Source organism: Ascaphus truei, unplaced genomic scaffold, assembly GCF_040206685.1.
Source record: "Ascaphus truei isolate aAscTru1 unplaced genomic scaffold, aAscTru1.hap1 HAP1_SCAFFOLD_475, whole genome shotgun sequence".
NCBI classification, from domain to species: domain Eukaryota; kingdom Metazoa; phylum Chordata; class Amphibia; order Anura; family Ascaphidae; genus Ascaphus; species Ascaphus truei.
The window spans coordinates 156,729-179,537 of NW_027456806.1; the positions used below are offsets into that span (position 1 = coordinate 156,729).

General features: G+C 50.0%; 1 protein-coding gene across 1 annotated transcript in view; it reads left to right on the forward strand.

The window, feature by feature from the left end:
* LOC142484946 (uncharacterized) overlaps positions 1-20,105 on the forward strand; it is a 36,582-nt gene extending 16,477 nt beyond the window's left edge. Inside the window, exons 3-11 of the mRNA XM_075584199.1 lie at positions 7,868-7,953; positions 11,406-11,501; positions 11,621-11,725; positions 14,352-14,404; positions 16,355-16,491; positions 17,229-17,290; positions 18,217-18,318; positions 18,413-18,529; positions 20,015-20,105. Of these exons, the coding sequence (XP_075440314.1) occupies positions 7,868-7,953; positions 11,406-11,501; positions 11,621-11,725; positions 14,352-14,404; positions 16,355-16,491; positions 17,229-17,290; positions 18,217-18,318; positions 18,413-18,529; positions 20,015-20,043 (787 nt within the window). The 3' untranslated portion in view covers positions 20,044-20,105. The remainder of the gene's footprint in view (positions 1-7,867; positions 7,954-11,405; positions 11,502-11,620; positions 11,726-14,351; positions 14,405-16,354; positions 16,492-17,228; positions 17,291-18,216; positions 18,319-18,412; positions 18,530-20,014) is intronic.
* Positions 20,106-22,809: the final 2,704 nt, after the last annotated feature.

A 22,809-nucleotide genomic window follows, 5' to 3' on the forward strand; every position in this document is an offset into this window, starting at 1 on the left:
TGACCGCAGGGTGTCACCGTCACCGTGCCGTACCCATAGGGATATACCTCCTGTAATACACACATTAACCACAGGGTGTCACCGTCACTGTGCCGTACCCATAGGGATATACCTCCTGTAATACACCCAGTGACCGCAGGGTGTCACCGTCACTGTGCCGTACCCATAGGGATATACCTCCTGTAATACACACAGTGACCGCAGGGTGTCACCGACACTGTGCCGTACCCATAGGGATATACCTCCTGTAATACACACAGTGACCGCAGGGTGTCACCGTCACTGTGCCGTACCCATAGGGATATACCTCCTGTAATACACACATTTACCACAGAGTGCTACCGTGCCGTACCCATAGGGATATACCTCCTGTAATACACACAGTGACCGCAGGGTGTCACTGTGCCGTACCCATAGGGATATACCTCCTGTAATACACACAGTGACCGCAGGGTTTCACCGTCACTGTCCCGTACCCATACGGATATACCTCCTGTAATATACACAGTGACCGCAGGGTGTCACCGTCACTGTGCTGTACCCATAGGGATATACCTCCTGTAATACACACATTTACCACAGAGTGCTACCGTGCCGTACCCATAGGGATATACCTTCTGTAATACACACAGTGACCGCAGGGTGTCACTGTGCCGTACCCATAGGGATATACCTCCTGTAATACACACAGTGACCGCAGGGTGTCACTGTCACTGTGCCGTACCCATAGGGATATACCTCCTGTAATACCCACAGTGATCGCAGGGTGTCACCGTCACTGTGCCGTACCCATAGGGATATACCTCCTGTAATACACACAGTGACCACAGGGTGTCACCGTCACTGTGCCGTACCCATAGGGATATACCTCCTGTAATACACACAGTGACCACAGGGTGTCACCGTCACTGTGCCATACCCATAGGGATATACCTCCTGTAATACACACAGTGACCGCAGGGTGTCACCGTGCCGCACCCATAAGGATATACCTCCTGTAATACACACAGTGACCGCAGGGTGTCACTGTCACTGTGCCGTACCCATAGGGATATACCTCCTGTAATACACACAGTGACTGCAGGGTGTCACCGTCACTGTGCCGTACCCATAGAGATATACCTCCTGTAATACACACAGTGACCGCAGGGTGTCACCGTCACTGTGCCGTACCCATAGGGATATACCTCCTGTAATACACACAGTGACCGCAGGGTGTCACCGTCACTGTGCCGTACCCATAGGGATATACCTCCTGTAATACACACAGTGACCGCAGGGTGTCACCGTCACTGTGCCGTACCCATAGGGATATACCAACTGTAATACACACATTTACCACAGGGTGCCACCGTGCCGTACCCATAGGGATATACCTCCTGTAATACACACAGTGACCACAGGGTGTAACCGTCACTGTGCCGTACCCATAGGGATATACCTCCTGTAATACACACAGTGACAGCAGGGTGTCACCGTCACTGTGCCGTACCCATAGGGATATACCTCCTGTAATACACACATTTACCACAGAGTGCCACCGTGCCGTACCCATAGGGATATACCTCCTGTAATACACACAGTGACCGCAGGGTGTCACTGTGCCGTACCCATAGGGATATACCTCCTGTAATACACACAGTGACCGCAGGGTTTCACCGTCACTGTGCCGCACCCATAGGGATATACCTCCTGTAATACACACAGTGACCGCAGGGTGTCACTGTCATTGTGCCGTACCCATAGGGATATACCTCCTGTAATACAAACAGTGACCACAGGGTGTCACCGTCACTGTGCCGTACCCATAGGGATATACCTCCTGTAATACACACAGTGACCGCAGGGTGTCACCGTCACTGTGCAGTACCCATTGGGATATACCTCCTATAATACGCACAGTTACCGCAGGGTGTCACCGTCACTGTGCCGTACCCATAGGGATATACCTCCTCTAATACACACAGTGACCACAGGGTGTCACCGTCACTGTGCCGTACCCATAGGGATATACCTCCTGTAATACACACAGTGACCGCAGGGTGTCACCGTGTCGTACCCATAGGGATATACCTCCTGTAATACACACAGTGACCGCAGGGTGTCACCGTGCCGTATCCATAGGGAAATACCTCCTGTAATACACACAGTGACCGCAGGGTGTCACCGTCACTGTGCCGTACCCATAGGGGTATACCTCCTGTAATACACACAGTGACCGCAGGGTGTCACCGTCACTGTGCCGTACCCATAGGGATATACCTCCTGTAATACACACAGTGACCGCAGGGTGTCACTATGCCATACCCATAGGGATATACCTCCTGTAATACACACAGTGACCGCAGGGTGTCACCGTCACTGTGCCGTACCCATAGGGATATACCTCCTATAATACGCACAGTGACCACAGGGTGTCACCGTCACCGTGCCGTACCCATATGGATTTACCTCCTGTAATAGACACAGTGACCACAGGGTGTCACTGTGCCGTACCCATAGGGATATACCTCCTGTAATACACACAGTGACCGCAGGGTGTCACTGTGCCGTACCTATAGGGATATACCTCCTGAAATACACACAGTGACCGCAGGGTGTCACGGTCACTGTGCCGTACCCATAGGGATATACCTTCTGTAATACACACAGTGACCACAGGGTGTCACTGTGCCGTAGTCATAGGGATATACCTCCTGTAATACACACAGTGACCGCAGGGTGTCACCGTCACTGTGCCGTACCCTTAGGGATATACGTCCTGTAATACACACAGTGACCGCAGGGTGTCACCGTGCCGTACCCATAGGGATATACCTCCTGTAATACACATAGTGACCGCAGGGTGTCACCGTCACTGTGCCGTACCCATAGGGATATACCTCCTGTAATACACACAGTGACCACAGGGTGTCACCGTGCCGTACCCATAGGGATATACCTCCTGTAATACACACAGTGACCGCAGGGTGTCACCGTGCCGTACCCATAGGGATATACCTCCTGTAATACACACAGTGACCGCAGGGTGTCACCGTCACAGTGCCGTACCCATAGTGATATACCTCCTGTAATACACACAGTAACCGCAGGGTGTCACCGTGCCGTTCCCATAGGGATATACCTCCTGTAATACACACAGTGACCACAGGGTGTCACTGTGCCGTATCCATAGGGATATACCTCCTGTAATACACACAGTGACCGCAGGTTGTCACTGTCACCGTGCCGTACCCATAGGGATATACCTCCTGTAATGCACACAGTAACCGCAGGGTGTCACTGTGCCGTACCCATAGGGATATACCTCCTGTAATACACACAGTGACCGCAGGGTGTCACCGTCACTGTGCCGTACCCATAGGGATATACCTCCTGTAATACACACAGTGACCGCAGGGTGTCACTGTGCCGTACCCATAGGGATATACCTCCTGTAATACACACATTAACCACAGGGTGTCACCGTCACTGTGCCGTACCCATAGGGATATACCTCCTGTAATACACACATTTACCACAGAGTGCTACCGTGCCGTACCCATAGGGATATACCTCCTGTAATACACACAGTGACCGCAGGGTGTCACTGTGCCGTACCCATAGGGATATACCTCCTGTAATACACACAGTGACCGCAGGGTTTCACCGTCACTGTGCCGTACCCATACGGATATACCTCCTGTAATATACACAGTGACCGCAGGGTGTCACCGTCACTGTGCCGTACCCATAGGGATATAACTCCTGTAATACACACATTTACCACAGAGTGCTACCGTGCCGTACCCATAGGGATATACCTCCTGTAATACACACAGTGACCGCAGGGTGTCACTGTGCCGTAACCATAGGGATATACCTCCTGTAATACACACAGTGACCGCAGGGTTTCACCGTCACTGTGCCGTACCCATACGGATATACCTCCTGTAATATACACAGTGACCGCAGGGTGTCACCGTCACTGTGCCATACCCATATGGATATACCTCCTAATACACACAGTGACCGCAGGGTGTCACTGTGCCGTACCCATAGGGATATACCTCCTGTAATACACACAGTGACCGCAGGGTGTCACAGTCACTGTGCCGTACCCATAGGGATATACCTCCTGTAATACCCACAGTGATCGCAGGGTGTCACCGTCACTGTGCCGTACCCATAGGGATATACCTCCTGTAATACACACAGTGACCACAGGGTGTCACCGTCACTGTGCCGTACCCATAGGGATATACCTCCTGTAATACACACAGTGACCACAGGGTGTCACCGTCACTGTGCCATACCCATAGGGATATACCTCCTGTAATACACACAGTGACCGCAGGGTGTCACCGTGCCGCACCCATAAGGATATACCTCCTGTAATACACACAGTGACCGCAGGGTGTCACTGTCACTGTGCCGTACCCATAGGGATATACCTCCTGTAATACACACAGTGACTGCAGGGTGTCACCGTCACTGTGCCGTACCCATAGAGATATACCTCCTGTAATACACACAGTGACCGCAGGGTGTCACCGTCACTGTGCCGTACCCATAGGGATATACCTCCTGTAATACACACAGTGACCGCAGGGTGTCACCGTCACTGTGCCGTACCCATAGGGATATACCTCCTGTAATACACACAGTGACCGCAGGGTGTCACCGTCACTGTGCCGTACCCATAGGGATATACCAACTGTAATACACACATTTACCACAGGGTGCCACCGTGCCGTACCCATAGGGATATACCTCCTGTAATACACACAGTGACCACAGGGTGTCACCGTCACTGTGCCGTACCCATACGGATATACCTCCTGTAATATACACAGTGACCGCAGGGTGTCACCGTCACTGTGCCGAACCCATAGGGATAAATCCTCCTTTAATACACACAGTGACCGCAGGGTGTCACCGTCACTGTGCCATACCCATAGGGATATACCTCCTGTAATACACACAGTGACCGCAGGGTGTCACCGTGCCGCACCCATAGGGATATACCTCCTGTAATACACACAGTGACCGCAGGGTGTCACTGTCATTGTGCCGTACCCATAGGGATATACCTCCTGTAATACACACAGTGACCACAGGGTGTCACCGTCACTGTGCCGTACCCATAGGGATATACCTCCTGTAATACCCACAGTGACCGCAGGGTGTCACCGTCACTGTGCCGTACCCATAGGGATATACCTCCTGTAATATACACAGTGACCGCAGGGTGTCACCGTCACTGTGCAGTACCCATAGGGATATACCTCCTGTAATACACACAGTGACCGCAGGGTGTCACCGTGCCGTACCCATAGGGATATACCTCCTGTAATACACACAGTGACTGCAGGGTGTCACCGTCACTGTGCCGTACCCATAGGGATATACCTCCTTTAATACACACAGTGACCGCAGGGTGTCACCGTCACTGTGCCGTACCCATAGGGATATACCTCCTGTAATACACACAGTGACCGCAGGGTGTCACTGTGCCGTACCCATAGGGATATACCTCCTGTAATACACACAGTGACCGCAGGGTGTCACCGTCACTGTGCCGTACCCATAGGGATATACCTCCTGTAATACGCACAGTGACCGCAGGGTGTCACCGTGCCGTACCCATAGGGATATAACTCCTGTAATACACACAGTGACCGCAGGGTGTCACCGTCACTGTGCCGTACCCATAGGGATATACCTCCTGTAATACACACAGTGACCGCAGGGTGTCACCGTCACTGTGCCGTACCCATAGGGATATACCTCCTGTAATACACACAGTGACCGCAGGGTGTCACCGTCACTGTGCCGTACCCATAGGGATATACCTCCTGTAATACACACAGTGACCGCAGGGTGTCACCGTCACTGTGCCGTACCCATAGGGATATACCTCCTGTAATACACACATTTACCACAGGGTGCCACCGTGCCGTACCCATAGGGATATACCTCCTGTAATACACACAGTGACCACAGGGTGTAACCGTCACTGTGCCGTACCCATAGGGATATACCTCCTCTAATACACACAGTGACCACAGGGTGTCACCGTCACTGTGCCGTACCCATACGGATATACCTCCTGTAATATACACAGTGACCGCAGGGTGTCACCGTCACTGTGCCGAACCCATAGGGATAAAACCTCCTGTAATACACACAGTGACCGCAGGGTGTCACCGTCACTGTGCCATACCCATAGGGATATACCTCCTGTAATACACACAGTGACCGCAGGGTGTCACCGTGCCGCACCCATAGGGATATACCTCCTGTAATACACACAGTGACCGCAGGGTGTCACTGTCATTGTGCCGTACCCATAGGGATATACCTCCTGTAATACACACAGTGACCACAGGGTGTCACCGTCACTGTGCCGTACCCATAGGGATATACCTCCTGTAATACCCACAGTGACCGCAGGGTGTCACCGTCACTGTGCCGTACCCATAGGGATATACCTCCTGTAATACACACAGTGACCGCAGGGTGTCACCGTCACTGTGCAGTACCCATAGGGATATACCTCCGGTAATACACACAGTGACCGCAGGGTGTCACCGTTCCGTACCCATAGGGATATATCTCCTGTAATACACACAGTGACCACAGGGTGTCACCGTCACTGTGCCGTACCCATAGGGATATACCTCCTGTAATACACACAGTGACCGCAGGGTGTCACCGTCACTGTGCCGTACCCATAGGGATATACCTCCTGTAATACACGCAGTGACCGCAGGGTGTCACTGTGCCGTACCCATAGGGATATACCTCCTGTAATACACACAGTGACCGCAGGGTGTCACCGTCACTGTGCCGTACCCATAGGGATATACCTCCTGTAATACACACAGTGACCGCAGGGTGTCACCGTCACTGTGCCGTACCCATAGGGATATACCTCCTGTAATACACACAGTGACCGCAGGGTGTCACCGTCACTGTGCCGTACCCATAGGGATATACCTCCTGTAATACACACAGTGACCGCAGGGTGTCACCGTCACTGTGCCGTACCCATAGGGATATACCTCCTGTAATACACACAGTGACCGCAGGGTGTCACCGTGCCATACCCATAGGGATATACCTCCTGTAATACACACAGTGACCACAGGGTGTCACTGTCACTGTGCCGTACCCATAGGGATATACCTCCTGTAATACACACAGTGACCGCAGGGTGTCACCGTGCCGTACCCATAGGGATATACCTCCTGTAATACACACAGTGACCACAGGGTGTCACCGTCACTGTGCCGTACCCATAGGGATATACCTCCTGTAATACACACAGTGACCGCAGGGTGTCACCGTCACTGTGCCGTACCCATAGGGATATACCTCCTGTAATACACACAGTGACCGCAGGGTGTCACCGTGCCGTACCCATAGGGATATACCTCCTGTAATACACACAGTGACCACAGGGTGTCACTGTCACTGTGCCGTACCCATAGGGATATACCTCCTGTAATACACACAGTGACCGCAGGGTGTCACTGTGCCGTACCCATAGGGATATACCTCCTGTAATACACACAGTGACCGCAGGGTGTCACCGTCACTGTGCCGTACCCATAGGGATATACCTCCTGTAATACACACAGTGACCGCAGGGTGTCACCGTCACTGTGCTGTACCCATAGGGATATACCTCCTGTAATACACACAGTGACCGCAGAGTGTCACCGTCACTGTGCCGTACCCATAGGGATATACCTCCTGTAATATGCACAGTGACCGCAGGGTGTCACCGTGCCGTACCCATAGGGATATACCTCCTGTAATATGGAGGTATATCTTTCATAACACGATGTCCCTATTATTGTTCCCTTTCTCCTATGTATAGAGGATTGACAAATTTCGAGCACAAGTTTACGTATGACAGAATCCCGGCGCCCGGGGACGCGCTCTCCTATGCTTTTCGTAGCGATGGTAAATATATATTTTTTAACATTCTTTAAATGATTGTGTTTACTGTACGATTCCTAATTGTCTGTCTTCATACTATTTTTATTACCCCACTTGGTTTGGTTTTGCTTAGCGTAGCATGTTAATACTATCATTTATTTCTACTCACAAGGGCTCCTATTAATATTAGCATTATTAATAAAATAATGGGGGGGGGGATATTGTGCGTGAGGGGTTATTGTGTGTGTGTGTGAGGGAACATTGGGGGCGTATTGGGATGGGGTATTGTGTGTGTGTGCTTGAGGGGATATTGTGTATGTGTGAGAGGGTATTGGGGGTATTATGTGTGATGGGATATTGAGGGGTAGTGTGTGTGTGTGTATTGGGAGGGGGGTATTGTGTGTGTGTGTGTGTGTGTGTGTATATTGTGTGTATGTGTGTGAGAGGTTATTGAGGTATTATTTGTGATGGGATATTGAGGGGTAGTGTGTGTGTATTGGGAGGGGGTATTGTGTGTGTGTGAGGGGGGGGAGGATATTGTGTGTGTGTGTGTGTGTGTGTGTGTGTGTGTGTGTGTGTGTGTGTGTGTGTGTGTGTGTGTGTGTGTGTGTGTGTGTGTGTGTGTGTGTGTGTGTGTGTGTGGGTGTGGTTATTGGGGGTATTATGTGTGATGGGATATTGAGGGGTAGTGTGTGTATGTATTGGGAGGGAGGTACTGTGTGGGGTGGGGGGTACTGTGTGGGGAGGTACTGTGTGGGGGGAGGTACTGTGTGGGGGGGTACTGTGTGTGGGGGGGTACTGTGTGTGGGGGGGTACTGTGTGTGGGGGGTACTGTGTGGGGGGTACTGTGAGGGGGGGTACTGTGTGTGGGGGGGTACTGTGTGTGGGGGGTTACTGTGTGGGGGGGTACTGTGTGTGGGGGGTTACTGTGTGGGGGGGTACTGTGTGGGGGGTACTGTGTGGGGGGGTACTGTGTGTGGGGGGGTACTGTGTGGGGTGGTACTGTGTGTGGGGGGTACTGTGTGGGGGGTACTGTGTGTGGGGGGGTACTGTGTGTGGGGGGTTACTGTGTGGGGGGGTACTGTGTGGGGGGGTACTGTGTGGGGGGGTACTGTGTGTGGGGGTACTGTGTGGGGGGGTACTGTGTGGGGGGGGTACTGTGTGGGGGGGTACTGTGTGTGGGGGGGTACTGTGTGGGGGGGTACTGTGGGGGGGGGGTACTGTATTTGTAGCTCGGGATACTTTTCATTGATCGGATGTAGCTCCCTGTAAGCTGCAGGTGCGGACGTACACACCGGGAGACAGTTTGGGGGAAAGTAAAACATGGCTTTGTTCAGCCTGTCTATTTAAACAAGGCAAAGCATACAATAGGAAGCCTACTCCAAGTTGGAGACTAAATAAACAGTTCATGCCCCAAGCTATCTGACTGGTTAGATGGTGCCAGTTCCCAGTCCAAAACACATAACATGCTACCAGAGCATAATTGTGGCGGTGAGGGGGTAACCAGGCCATCAATAAAGGTATTACGCCCGGCTGGTTACCTCTGAGCCATAGTTAGGCGTTTAGAGTGTCAGCTCTTGGACCCAGTTGTTGTACATGAAATGTATGTGATTGTGGGACAATAAAGAATGTATGTGTGTTTTACCTTCCCAGGAGTGCTAACCAGTGGGGATTCTCAGGCTTTGAGTTTCAAGGGGGGTTTTGCGCTAAAAGTGTTGCCAGATTGTGTCTAGATAGCCGGGGTCCAGAGTTGCTGGCCACCCCAAAAATGAACCAGGTCAGATTCCCGAGGACATTTAGACACACCACCCCGGCCAAAAGTCCTCCAGTTACGCGACTCACCGCCAGGTTTCCCTGCTTCCGCACAGACCAGAAAGGTAAAAGTGGGCATAGGGATATGCGTATCCCGGGTACAGTCAGGGGTCCCTAAGTTAGTGGGGGGTCCCCCTGTATATGTCCAGATCACCAGGACCGGTATAGGGGTTCTGGGATGCTCCAGCCATCCGTAAGGTTGCAAGGCTGTTTTTAAGTCTAAGCCCAGTTTTCAATGTATTTGGAATGTAGCCCTGAAAATGAGCCTAAGCGTTATTTCGTTCTACTCAGAAACAGTTTTCACTATAGGAAGGGCTAGGAAAATTAACGTGCGCGTCTTTTTATTAGCATTGCGTGTAAGGGGAAATGCTTGTGCACAGTATATGAGCTGGGGACTTCCAGGTCCACGGTTCTGAGAGCCCATTTGGCTATCAAGCTTGGTGCCACCAAGTCTGCTCGGGTCCCAGTCATGAAAGCCTCAGAGGTGGCCAAGGTGTGAAAGCCATCATGGGATGAATGGAGGTCATTGGACCACCATTTGCCCAGCCCAGATCTTGAGGAGCCTAAGTCCGCGGGTGGCTTCTGACTGACAAGTGGCACAGGTGCCAAGTTGGCGCATGCCCTTGTCAGAATCCGAATCCGAGCTTGCCTGGCTTAGATTGACTGATTGGCTGGTAGGATTTCTCCCACGCTCGGATTGGCTAGAGTATTTCCTGAATGAAGTTGAAATACTATAATAAAGCCAGCAGCCAATCGGGTCGCGAGATTCACTCAGATTCTAAGCGCCAAGCCAGCAGCGGCAAATTTGAAATCACCAAAAGATGTCCTGGGAGAAATAGACGCGAGCCGGCTTCAATATTATTTCCACAAATCAAGGGGTCTGCTTGGTGTTTTCTCCGTTTTGTCTTGACATTTCATATTTGAGACTTTTGACCTCCCTTCCACATTGTACTACACTGCGGTATATGTTGGTGCTTTCATATAAAAGCTGATAATAGTAATTCGTGTGTTAGTATATTGCAAGCCAATTCATTACCAATCAAAAAAGTTGAAAGGAAATCTATACCCGGCCCAAAAAACATCTAATAGATAATGAATATATCGTCTATATAACGGGTTTGGCAATCATGTTGATATGTTAAAACGGTCATGGTTTTGTGCAAATTAATGACCTAATAATTGGTAAGAGATTAATAGATGGACCCAAGGCATATAGATATATGGGGAAAAAAGGGTAATCACACACTTAGATGGCAAACATCCATTTGACCGTACTGGACAACCAAAAACAAATTCTATATTACCAGGATAATTCAAAGTAATGTTGATTAATTCATTAAAAAAATCACTGCCAGTACAGTAGGTCATTTAACTCTTACATGAGACTCAAACGTTAACCCATTAAATGTGTCTCTGTCATTAGGTCCCTTGGCTAGGATGTGGTACTGACCCTTTAACCCATTATACACGTCCCTGCGTCAATATTTTGCCACAATGTAAATATGTAAGAATTTGATTTATTTCAAATAAAAGATCACTACAAACACAAAACCTTATCAACCACTTCAAAGGTTAGCACGTAACTCAAATCCGTGTCTCTTTTTCAATATAAATGTATTGAATGATTTATGTACTCTCTTTTTTTTTTTTGTTTTTTTTTTTAGTAATATCGATCACTTTAACGGTCGTTCAAAAGCAGCCAGAAAGTTTAATTCTTATCCAGAAAGGGAATAATACAATACAAACAGTGATGTTATACAGTAAGTATTGGGAAGGGGCAGACTGAGGGTATATACACAGTGACCGCAGGGTGTCACCATCACAGTCGTATACTCAAAGGACCTTTTAATTCTACATGTTAACCCTTCTATCTTTCTAGGTAAACAGATCTCCCTTCCAGAATCTGAAGTGCAGGAGTTTAAAGAATGGAGCAGATGCACAAATCTAACCTTCTATAAAGAGTTGAAATATGATATAAATTATGGTACGAAAATTGTATATTTGTAATACACTCTGTGACTATACTGTACATATACATAAAAAATCAAAAATGTATAGACAATACCGTTCTGCGGCTAACGAAATTCTTTTATTTGGACGAGCTTTCGAGATACACTGATCTCTTCTTCCGGCGCTGTTACACTGATCCCTTCTTCCGGCGATGTTACAATGGATAAAGCAAGAAAGGGTTTACTTTAAAACAGTGCATCTTGGAATGTATCTGTGACTAAAGCCTATCCCTCCCCCCTGTGCAGTATGCAATTTATGACTTGGTGTTAAATGGTCCCTGAATGTTAGTGATGTAAGAGTGTGTGTGTATGTATGTGTGTGTATGTGTGTGTCTCTGTGTATGTAAATATACATTTATAAAGCGCCCACAGTGTATACAGCGCTTTACAAAAGGTGTGTGTGGAGTGGGAGTGTATACCAATGGTGTGGGTAGGTGTGGAAATGTAAGAGCGTGTTGCATTACTATAAGTGTGTGTAGATAATATGTGATCCCTATTGGTCTATAGGGATGGAATTACATTGTGTATTTGTATGTGTAAGAGACAGCGTTGTGTGCATTCATATAGCACAGTATGTATAGACATGGCCTACAGCGCTCATGGGAAGTGAGTTCTCTTGTGTCAGTAGTGACTCATGAAACTGCGGTCTCGGTTTAGGCCACCCGCTATGTGTCCCGAACAGTTGCATACATTTGTATTCATGCAACCGTCTCTCTTTCGGTGTTCTAAGATTACATTTCAGTACGGCCACCCTCAGATCGCTCATCTTATGGCCAGAGTCAGAGAAATGGTCGCCGACAGGATTGCCTCTTGTTCCGCGTGTGATGCTGTGGCGATGTAGGTTCATTCTCCTGTTTAGCCCCTGCCCTGTCTCACCTATGTAGCAGCAGCCCCGTGGGCATTTCATGCACATGATGAGGTACACGACATTGCTGGAGGAACAGGTGAACCTTCCTCTGATTTTGTACTCCCGATTCCTGTGTGGTATTTGTATTGTGTCCACTGTGTAGAGTATTGCGCAGGTTTTGCATCTTGCGTCCTGGCATGGCATCCTCACCATCATTTTCTTGAGATTACGAGGTTGTCTGTATGATAAAAGAAAATCACCCTGAATAGGGGGGAGAAATGGCGGTGCACAGCGTGCCAACGAGTGCCTCATGTGTTCCGGAAGCAGGAAGTGAAACGGAAACTGGATGGCGATTTCAGTAGAAAAATTTAATGAACAGCAAAGACCAGTAAAAAGAAAAAATAATCTTGGGAAGGAACTCTGACGTGTTTCGTGCATCTTCTGCACTTTGTCTGTATGATAATAAGGGTGTTTCAGGGAAGACCTGTTGCAGTCTTGTATCTTTCTGGAGGATGGGTTGCAGTTTCCTGGCGATCTTGCGTAGGGCTCCTAGGTGTGGGTTATATGTGACCACTGAAGGTACCCTGTCGCTTGTCTCCTTCTGTTTGTATTCAAGGAGATCACTTCTTGGTATTCTGGTGGCTTTGTGGATTTGCTGGTCTACAATTCTGTGGTTATATTCATGGTTGATGAAATCCAATCTCAAGGCTTTAATCCGCTGGCCTCTGTCTGCTGTGTCGGAGCATATCCGGTTGTATCGTATGGCTTGACTGTAGATGGTTGCATGCTTTGTGTGTGTCGGGTGGAAGCTGTTGTCCCTCAAATAGCTGTCTCTGTCTGTAGGTTTGCGGTATACAGAAGTCTGTAGTTGGTTGTTCTTTATAGTAATGGTGGTGTCTAGGAAATATATTTAGTCCGGGGAATGGGTGAGTTTGAGGTTGATGGTCAGGTGGTTCTGTTCACCAGAGGTCCAAATCAGGGGGATGTCCTCGATGTACCGAAGGTATGTAGACATGACTAAATGCATCGAAATTATTCTGACCCATAACTACTTCACGTTTGGAAATGACACAGACATCCAGACAACCGGGACCGCTATGGGCACTCGGATGGCGCCACAGTATGCCAATCTGTTCTGCGCAAAACTGGAAAGTGACTTTCTTTCCACCTGTCACTTGAAACCCCTTACATACCTTCGCTACATCGATGACATCCTCCTGATTTGGACCTCTGGTGAACAGAACAGGACCTCCTACAGTTCCACATTACAATACATTCCACTCGACCATCAACCTCAAACTCACCCAATCCCTGGACTAAGTATATTTCCTAGACACCACCATTACTATAAAGCACAACCAGCTAAAGACTTCTGCATACTGCAAACCTACAGACAACGCTAGCTATTTGAGGGACAACAGCTTCCACCCGACAAAACCTTACTGCGCATGCGCGAGCACAAAGAAAATGGCGACGCCCTGCAACGGGGAGCCAGCGGGAGTCCTCAGCGAGCGCAATGCTGCGCCAGCACCCGCTACAACCCCATGCGCCTCCCCCTTGCAGCGGAAGGTAAGGGGCACACTCGGAGCCCAAGGGGAAGAGGGCTACATATATATATATATACGCACGCACACACACACACACACACACACACACACACACACACACACACACACACACACACACACACACACACACACACACACACACACACTTACCATACGATGTTAAGGTCATATCTCTGCTCTTTTCAGCTCAGGAATGTTTTGGCCTCTGGAAACTAATGAATTGGACAATTAATATTGAGGTTTGTACAAATACAGTATAACTTGTGACAGGCTCATATCTCCCTTCTGTCTGTGTCACTGTGTCACCCTGTCCTGTCTGTGTCACCCTGCGGGGGGAGGGACAGTCTCATAGCTCCCTTCTGTCTGTGTCACTGTGTCACCCTGCGGGGGGAGGGACAGACTCATAGCTCCCTTCTGTCTGTGTCACTGTGTCACCCTGCGGGGGGAGGGACAGACACATAGCTCCCTTCTGTCTGTGTCACTGTGTCACCCTGCGGGGGGAGGGACAGGCTCATAGCTCCCTTCTGTCTGTGTCACTGTGTCACCCTGCGGGGGAGGGACAGACTCATAGCTCCCTTCTGTCTGTGTCACTGTGTCACCCTGCGGGGGAGGGACAGTCTCATAGCTCCCTTCTGCCTGTGTCACTGTGTCACCCTGCGGGGGGAGGAACAGACTCATAGCTCCCTTCTGTCTGTGTCACTGTGTCACCCTGCGGGGGAGGGACAGGCTCATAGCTCCCTTCTGTCTGGGTCACTGTGTCACCCTGCGGGGGAAGGGACAGTCTAATAGCTCCCTTCTGTCTATGTCACTGTGTCACCCTGTGGGGGGAAGGACAGTCTCATAGCTCCCTTCTGTCTGTGTCACTGTGTCACCCTCTGGGGGGGATTGACAGACACATAGCTCCCTTCTGTCTGTGTTACTGTGTCACCCTGCGGGGGGAGGGGACAGACTCATAGCTCCCTTCTGTCTGTGTCACTGTGTCACCCTGCGGGGGGAGGGACAGACTCATAGCTCCCTTCTGTCTATGTCACTGTGTCACCCTGTCTCTGTCACCCTGTGGGGAGAGGGACAGTCTCATAGCTCCCTTCTGTCTGTGTCACCCTGTGGGGGGGGGGGGGGGACAGACTCATAGCTCCCTTCTGTCTGTGTCACTGTGTCACCCTGCGGGGGGAGGGACAGACTCATAGCTCCTTTCTGTCTGTGTCACTGTGTCACCCTGCTGGGGAGGGACAGACACATAGCTCCCTTCTGTCTGTGTCACTGTGTCACCCTGCGGGGGAGGGACAGACTCATAGCTCCCTTCTGTCTGTGTCACTGTGTCACCCTGCGGGGGAGGAACAGACTCATAGCTCCCTTCTGTCTGTGTCACTGTGTCACCCTGCGGGGGGAGGGACAGACTCATAGCTCCCTTCTGTCTGTGTCACTGTGTCACCCTGCGGGGGGAGGGACAGTCTCATAGCTCCCTTCTGCCTGTGTCACTGTGTCACCCTGCGGGGGAGGGACAGACTCATAGGTCCCTTCTGTCTGTGTCACTGTGTCACCCTGTGGGGGGAGGGACAGACTCATAGCTCCCTTCTGTCTGTGTCACTGTGTCACCCTGTGGGGGGAGGGACAGACTCATAGTTCCCTTCTGTCTGTGTCACTGTGTAACCCTGCGGGGGAGGGACAGGCTCATTGCTCCCTTCTGTTTGTGTCACTGTGTCACCCTGCGGGGGGAGGGACAGACTCATAGCTCCCTTCTGTCTGTGTCACTGTGTAACCCTGCGGGGGAGGGACAGACTCATAGCTCCCTTCTGTCTGTGTCACTGTGTCACCCTGCGGGGGGAGGGACAGGCTCATAGCTCCCTTCTGTCTGTGTCACTGTGGCACCCTGCGGGGGAGGGACAGACTCATAGCTCCCTTCAGTCTGTGTCACTGTGTCACCCTGCGGGGGAGGGACAGACTCATAGCTCCCTTCTGTCTGTGTCACTGTGTCACCCTGCGGGGGGAGGGACAGACTCATAGCTCCCTTCTGTCTCTGTCAGTGTGTCACCCTGCGGGGGGAGGGACAGACTCATAGCTCCCTTCTGTCTGTGTCACTGTGTCATCCTGCGGGGGGAGGGACAGACTCATAGCTCCCTTCTGTCTGTGTCACTGTGTCACCCTGCGGGTGGAGGGACAGACAGGACTGGTCACATTTGTCATTACAGGAAGATGAGGACTGGGTATTGATTGCAAAAGCTTCAACTGAATTGGATCGAAATTATCTGATTAGAATTTATTACACGGCAAGAGTGAAATTTTCCAAGGATGGAGAAGAATATTCTATCAGAGAGATACAGATGGCGTGAGTTGTGCGGGGAGAAATTCCTCCTCTCTCTCACACTCCCTCGCTCATTCCCTCTCACTCTTCCTCTCTCTCTCTGCCTGCCCCCTCACTCACAAACCCTCACTTCCTCTCTCCCTCTCTCCCTCTCTCCCTGCCTCTCACATCCTCCCTCTCTCCCTGCCTCTCACACACTCCCTCCCCATCTCCCTGTCTCTCACACACTCCCTCCCTCTCTCTCTGTCTCTCACACACTCCTTCCCTCTCTACCTGTCTCTCACACACACACACTCCCTTCCTCTCTCCCTGTCTCTCACACACACACCCTACCTCTCCCCTTGTCTCACACACTCCCTCCCTCCCTCTCTCACACTCTCTCTCCCTGTCTCTCACACACTCCCTGGCTCATTCTTTCCCCTCTCTCTCCTTCCCCCCTCTCTCACAAAAACTCTCTTCCTCTCTCCCTGTCTCTCACACACTCTTTCCCTCCCCCCTCTCTCTCACACACACTCTCCCCTCTCTCTCACAGACTGTCTCCCTCTCCCTCCCCCTCTCTCTTACACACTCTTTCCCTCCCCCCTCTCTCTCACACACACTCTCCCTCTCTCTCACAGACTCTCCCTCTCTCCCCTCTCTCTCACAGACTCTTTCCCTCCCCCCTCTCTCTCACAGACACACTCCCTCCCCCTCTCTCTTACTCACGCTTTCCATCCCCCTCTCTCTCACACACCCTCTCCCTCTCTCCCCCTGTCTCTCAGGCCGATGGATAAAACCCTGATGAACGTGACATGGCGGGCTGGGGGGATACTCCTGGATGAAGGTTTGTCCCCTTCTCTGTCCCTCCGTCACCTGCCAGGAAATAACTGTGGCTTTGTTGGCAGTCATTCGGACCTATATCACTTCCTGTCTGTCTCATGTCATGGCTAGATATCTCTTCGACGACATCACTTCCTGTCTGCTTAACACCTAATGTCACGCTCTTCCATTACATCCTTTGCTGTTTGTCTAATGTCATGCTTTTATATCCCTTCTATCACTTCCTCTATCTCTATTATTACTTCCTCATGTCAACTTCCTATAAGTAATATGACATCACTTCCTGTCTATGAACCACCATCCACCACCAACATTCATCTGACGACATTGCTTCCTATGTAACAACCACCGGCAGGAAACCAAAGTTCCTCGTTATGACGCCACTTCCTGTACGACGAATGCCAATTAAAACATGTCCGCCTGCTCATTTTACAGCCCTATTATACATCACTTCCTGCTTCCCTATCAAAAGCCCTTCTCGACGTCACATGACTTCTTGTCTGCTTATCAAACGACCCTACTCTTGACCACTTCCTGTCCGTTAACTAATATTCCTCCTGGAGCATCCCTTCCTTACTGTCGATGAACATGATGTCACTTCCTGCCTACCGCTCAGCATTTATCTCTCGACAACACTTAATGCAGCTCAACGTCCCTCTCTAATGACATCACTTCCTGTCTGTCTGCTGCTTAACGGTCGGCTTATGGATGTCACTTCCTGCCTACCGCTCAACATTCCTTTTTCGACAACGCTTAATGCCAATAGCTCAATATCCCTCTTATGACATCACTTCCTGTCTGCTGCTTAACTGTCGGCTTACGGATGTCACTTCCTGCCTGCCGCTCAATGTTCCTCTTCTGATGTCCCTTGGTGCTAAGACACCCCTATATCTACCTTGAACCCCTCATTTTTGTGCCCCCGTGCCTCAGGGGGAGACCGCGTGACCCTGACACGGTTCCACAGCGAGGAGGACACCTTTATCCTGGGCATCGACAAGGTTAATGGCAAACGTGGCACGTTGTATCTGATGTGTGAGTACGGCCGGTTAATTCCACGCAGGGGGGGGGGGGTGCAGCGCAGAAGTGACCGTGACGTAACCCCTTATTTCCTCTTCCCCCCCCTCAGCCAGGACTCCGAGGGTCAGCCAAGCGGTGGTGGAAGGATTTAAGAGGCAGGCCGTGTGCTACGCGGCAGACCACGTCTACGTGGTACCGGGACGCCGGGAGAAAGACCCCCGAAACGGTACTTTCATAGTGGCAGGACACAGCAGAAGAGAGAGAACATACACTCACATAGATACGTGTCTGTCCTATGTGTGTCTCTGCCGTGTGTGTGTGTGTGTCTCTGTCCTGTGTGTGTGTGTCTGTCCTGTGTGTGTCTCTGCCGTGTGCGTGTGTGTGTGTCTCTGTCCTGTGTGTGTGTGTGTCTCTGTCCTGTGTGTGTGTGTGTCTCTGTCCTGTGTGTGTGTGTGTCTGTCATGTGTGTGTGTCTCTGTCCTGTGTGTGTGTGTGTGTCTGTCATGTGTGTGTGTGTCTCTGCCGTGTGTGTGTGTGTCTCTGTCGTGTGTGTGTGTCTGTGTCCTGTGTGTGTGTCCTGTGTGTGTGTGTCTCTGTCCTGTGTGTGTGTCTCTGTCCTGTGTGTGTGTCCTGTGTGTGTGTCTCTGTCCTGTGTGTGTGTCTCTGTCGTGTCTGTGTGTGTCTGTCCTGTGTGTGTGTCTCTGTCCTGTGTGTGTCTCTATCCTGTGTGTGTGTGTCTGTCCTGAGTGTGTGTGTCTCTGTCCTGTGTGTGTCTCTGTCCTGTGTGTGTGTCTCTGTCGTGTCTGTGTGTGTCTCTGTCGTGTCTGTGTGTGTCTTTCCTGTGTGTGTGTCTGTCCTGTGTGTGTGTGTGTGTGGGTGTCTCTGTCCTGTGTGTGTGTCTCTGTCCTGTGTGTGTGTCTCTGTCCTGTGTGTGTGTGTGTGTGTCTCTCTATCCTGTGTGTGTGTGTGTCTCTCTGTCCTCTGTGTGTGTGTCTCTCTGTCCTGTCTGTGTGTGTGTCCCTGTCCTGTCTGTGTGTATGTGTCTCTGTCGTGTGTGTGTGTGTCTCTGTCCTGTGTGTGTGTGTGTGTGTGTGTGTCTCTGTTCTGTGTGTGTGTCTCTGTCCTGTGTGTGTGTCTCTGTCCTGTGTGTATCTCTGTCCTGTGTGTATCTCTCTGTCCTGTGTGTGTGTGTGTCTCTGTCCTGTGTGTGTGTGTCTCTGTCCTGTCTGTGTGTGTGTCTGTCCTGTGTGCGTATCTCTGTCCTGTGTGTGTGTGTCTCTGTCGTGTGTGTGTGTGTCTCTCTGTCCTGTGTCTGTGTTTCTGTCCTGTGTGTGTGTCTCTGTCCTGTGTGTGTGTCTCTGTCCTGTGTGTGTGTGTCTCTGTCCTGTCTGTGTGTGTGTGTCTGTCCTGTGTGCGTATCTCTGTCCTGTGTGTGTGTGTGTGTCTCTGTCCTGTGTGTGTGTGTCTCTGTCCTGTGTGTGTGTGTGTCCTGTGTGCGTATCTCTGTCCTGTGTGTGTGTGTGTGTGTGTGTGTCTCTGTCCTGTGTGTGTGTGTGTGTGTGTGTGTGTGTGTGTGTGTGTGTGTGTGTGTGTGTGTGTGTGTGTGTGTGTGTGTGTGTGTGTGTGTGTGTGTGTGTGTGTGTGTGTGTGTGTGTCTCTGTCCTGTGTGTATATTTTGTTAACGAGATAATTTTCTTATATTTTTTATTAGATGGAGAGAAGGAAAATCCGTTAGATTGATTCTCACTGTCCCTGCCTGACGTAGTCATCGTGCTTACAATAAAACTCTCATGCACATATTCTCTATGTGTCCGTGTGTGTGTCCGTGTGTGTGTGTGTGTCTACTGTGCATCAGTGGTTCCCAACATGGGGTTCGGGAGGGGACTGAGGGGTTCTGCAAAATAAAACCCACCAGCCCTGCCACGCCAAAGAGCCACCAGGTTATGTCATAGGGAAAAGATAGTCTTCCAGGGGCTGACCAGTCCAACGGTGGAAGCCGGAAATATCCCAAGAAAACATTAAAATGGCGGTGGGCCGGACCTATCCCAAGAAGAAATAACCACCATTGAACAAAGATGGAACTCGGCTGGATTCCAAGAGAGGTGAAAAGACCAAGACACCGCTGTGCCGGTGAGGGGTAACCAGGCTCACTAATAAAGGTTTCAGCCCGTTTGGTTACCTCTGATCCATGTATTGGGCTACTGGAGTGTCAGCTCTCGAGCCTAACGGTTGTCTCACCACATTGTAAAATTATGCGACAACAAAGATTTTCTGTGGTGTTACCTTTCCAGGTGTGCCAGCCAGCAGGGATCGCTGGGCTATTTCGCCCAATTCTTAAAAAGATGATGGGGGAGATGATACATAAATGTGATCTTTGGATGTGTAATATTAAGGCATTCTAATTCTTTCTTACTGAGTATCCCTACTGCAAATGCTTCGTTGAGCATTGCATGTAGGTCTATTAAGAAGTCTGATGTGGGGTCTCTCCTTAAACGCTCATAGGTATTATCCTGGAGCCAGGGTCACGTGTGATGTATGAATGGCTCCAGTTAGCTTTAACTCAGCCCCCTTTTCAAAGCACGCCAAGTCCTGCTATATTTTCTTCACTTTGTTGGGAAAGCATCAGTCATATACAGGCACTTGTGGATGGTATGGTGTGGTGAGAGAGTGCTTCTTTATAATCAGAGGCAGGTAAAAAGGAAATGGCCTTGCCAAGAGGGGTGTGTAGCATAGGAGTACTCACTCCAGTCAGTGTCAGGAAGGAAAAGGAAGTGTGTAATGGTTGTAACACAGGAATAGGGTCAGGGCTAAGCTACCTGTGAGAACAGGCAGGGGAGAATGGAAAAGTCCATTTAACTTGGAGGACTGGAGATGTTGCCAGAGCAACCAGGGGTGTGACAGACTGGAGGGAGAAAAGTAACAATGTATCCATTCCATCTGCACTAGGAGTGAAGCTGCAGGGAAAGCTTACATCCAAATAAAGCCAGCAGGCAGAGCTGCAAGAAAGGAAGGGGGCAGGGGGAACAGAGGGAGCAGAGATAGATATTCCTGTTCCAGGACAGGGTATCATTATCATTAATGAGTCTCAGACCCTCTTCTAAATAGTCAATACTATCTGGTATCACAATTCCCCCCCCCCCCCCCATCTTATTTAATTGAATGCGTACATTTTAATCCTTTTTAATCTTACATTTACATATAATCACATTAATATCAAATTTTTAGATCTGGCGATCTCAAGTAACGAATCCAATCAGATAATTACAAAAACAAACACTTTTAATGAGGTAGACTGCAACAAATATTTAGGCGCAGCCAGCAATAACCATCCTGGATGGATCGCCGACATGGTAAATAGTCAGTTTTTTTAAGAATTAGGCGAAATTGTAATCGGAAGGAGGATTTTATTAGCCAGTCGACCGCACTTAAAACTAAGCTATTAAATAAAGGACGTCAGGAGAGAAATATAGATGAGGCCTATGCTAAGGACCTTTCTACTGCAAGAGTAGACACATTAAGTCCACGCCTATAGTCCCCTATATCTAGAATATATCTTTTAGTTTCATCAGCATCCTATATAATCTTTGGGTAATTATAAATGCAACAGAGGGAGGAGTATCACCAGCTCCTTCGTTGATATTAAAAAGCATTTCATTTCTTTTGTTAGCAGAGAAACCTTCCCTGTGAAGGTATTTATTAATGGTCAAACTTCCCGTGTTATATACACGTTGTCCTGTAGTTACGGACTTCAACATGTCGGCCGCACTGCGTCAGATTCCTGGAGCACAGGAAAAACATATTGAATGGCGTCAGCAATCATTGTGTTTCTAGGCATTTTCTGCGTGTCTGTCTGTCTCCCCACTGATGGATGAGGCCTCCCCAGTGATCTCCCAGGTACTGCGGTTACAGCCTCTCTTCTCCACGTACATATAAATATATATCCCCACCTTCAGCCCATGTCTCCCCACTGCTGGATGAGGCCTCCCCAATGATCTCCCAGGTACTGCAGTTACAGCCTCTCTTCTCCACGTACATATAAATATATATATCACCACCTTCAGCCCGTGTCTCCCCACTGCTGGATGAGGCCTCCCCAATGATCTCCCAGGTACTGCGGTTACAGCCTCTCTTCTCCACGTACATATAAATATATATATCACCACCTTCAGCCCGTGTCTCCCCACTGCTGGATGAGGTCTCCCCAATGATCTCCCAGGTACTGCGGTTACAGCCTCTCTTCTCCACGTACATATAAATGTATATCACCACCTTCAGCCCGTGTCTCCCCACTGCTGGATGAGGCCTCCCCAATGATCTCCCAGGTACTGCGGTTACAGCCTCTCTTCTCCACGTACATATAAATATATATCCCACCTTCAGCCCGTGTCTCCCCACTGCTGGATGAAGCCTCCCCAATGATCTCCCAGGTACTGCGGTTACAGCCTCTCTTCCCCACGTACATATAAATATATATCCCACCTTCAGCCCGTGTCTCCCCAGTGCTGG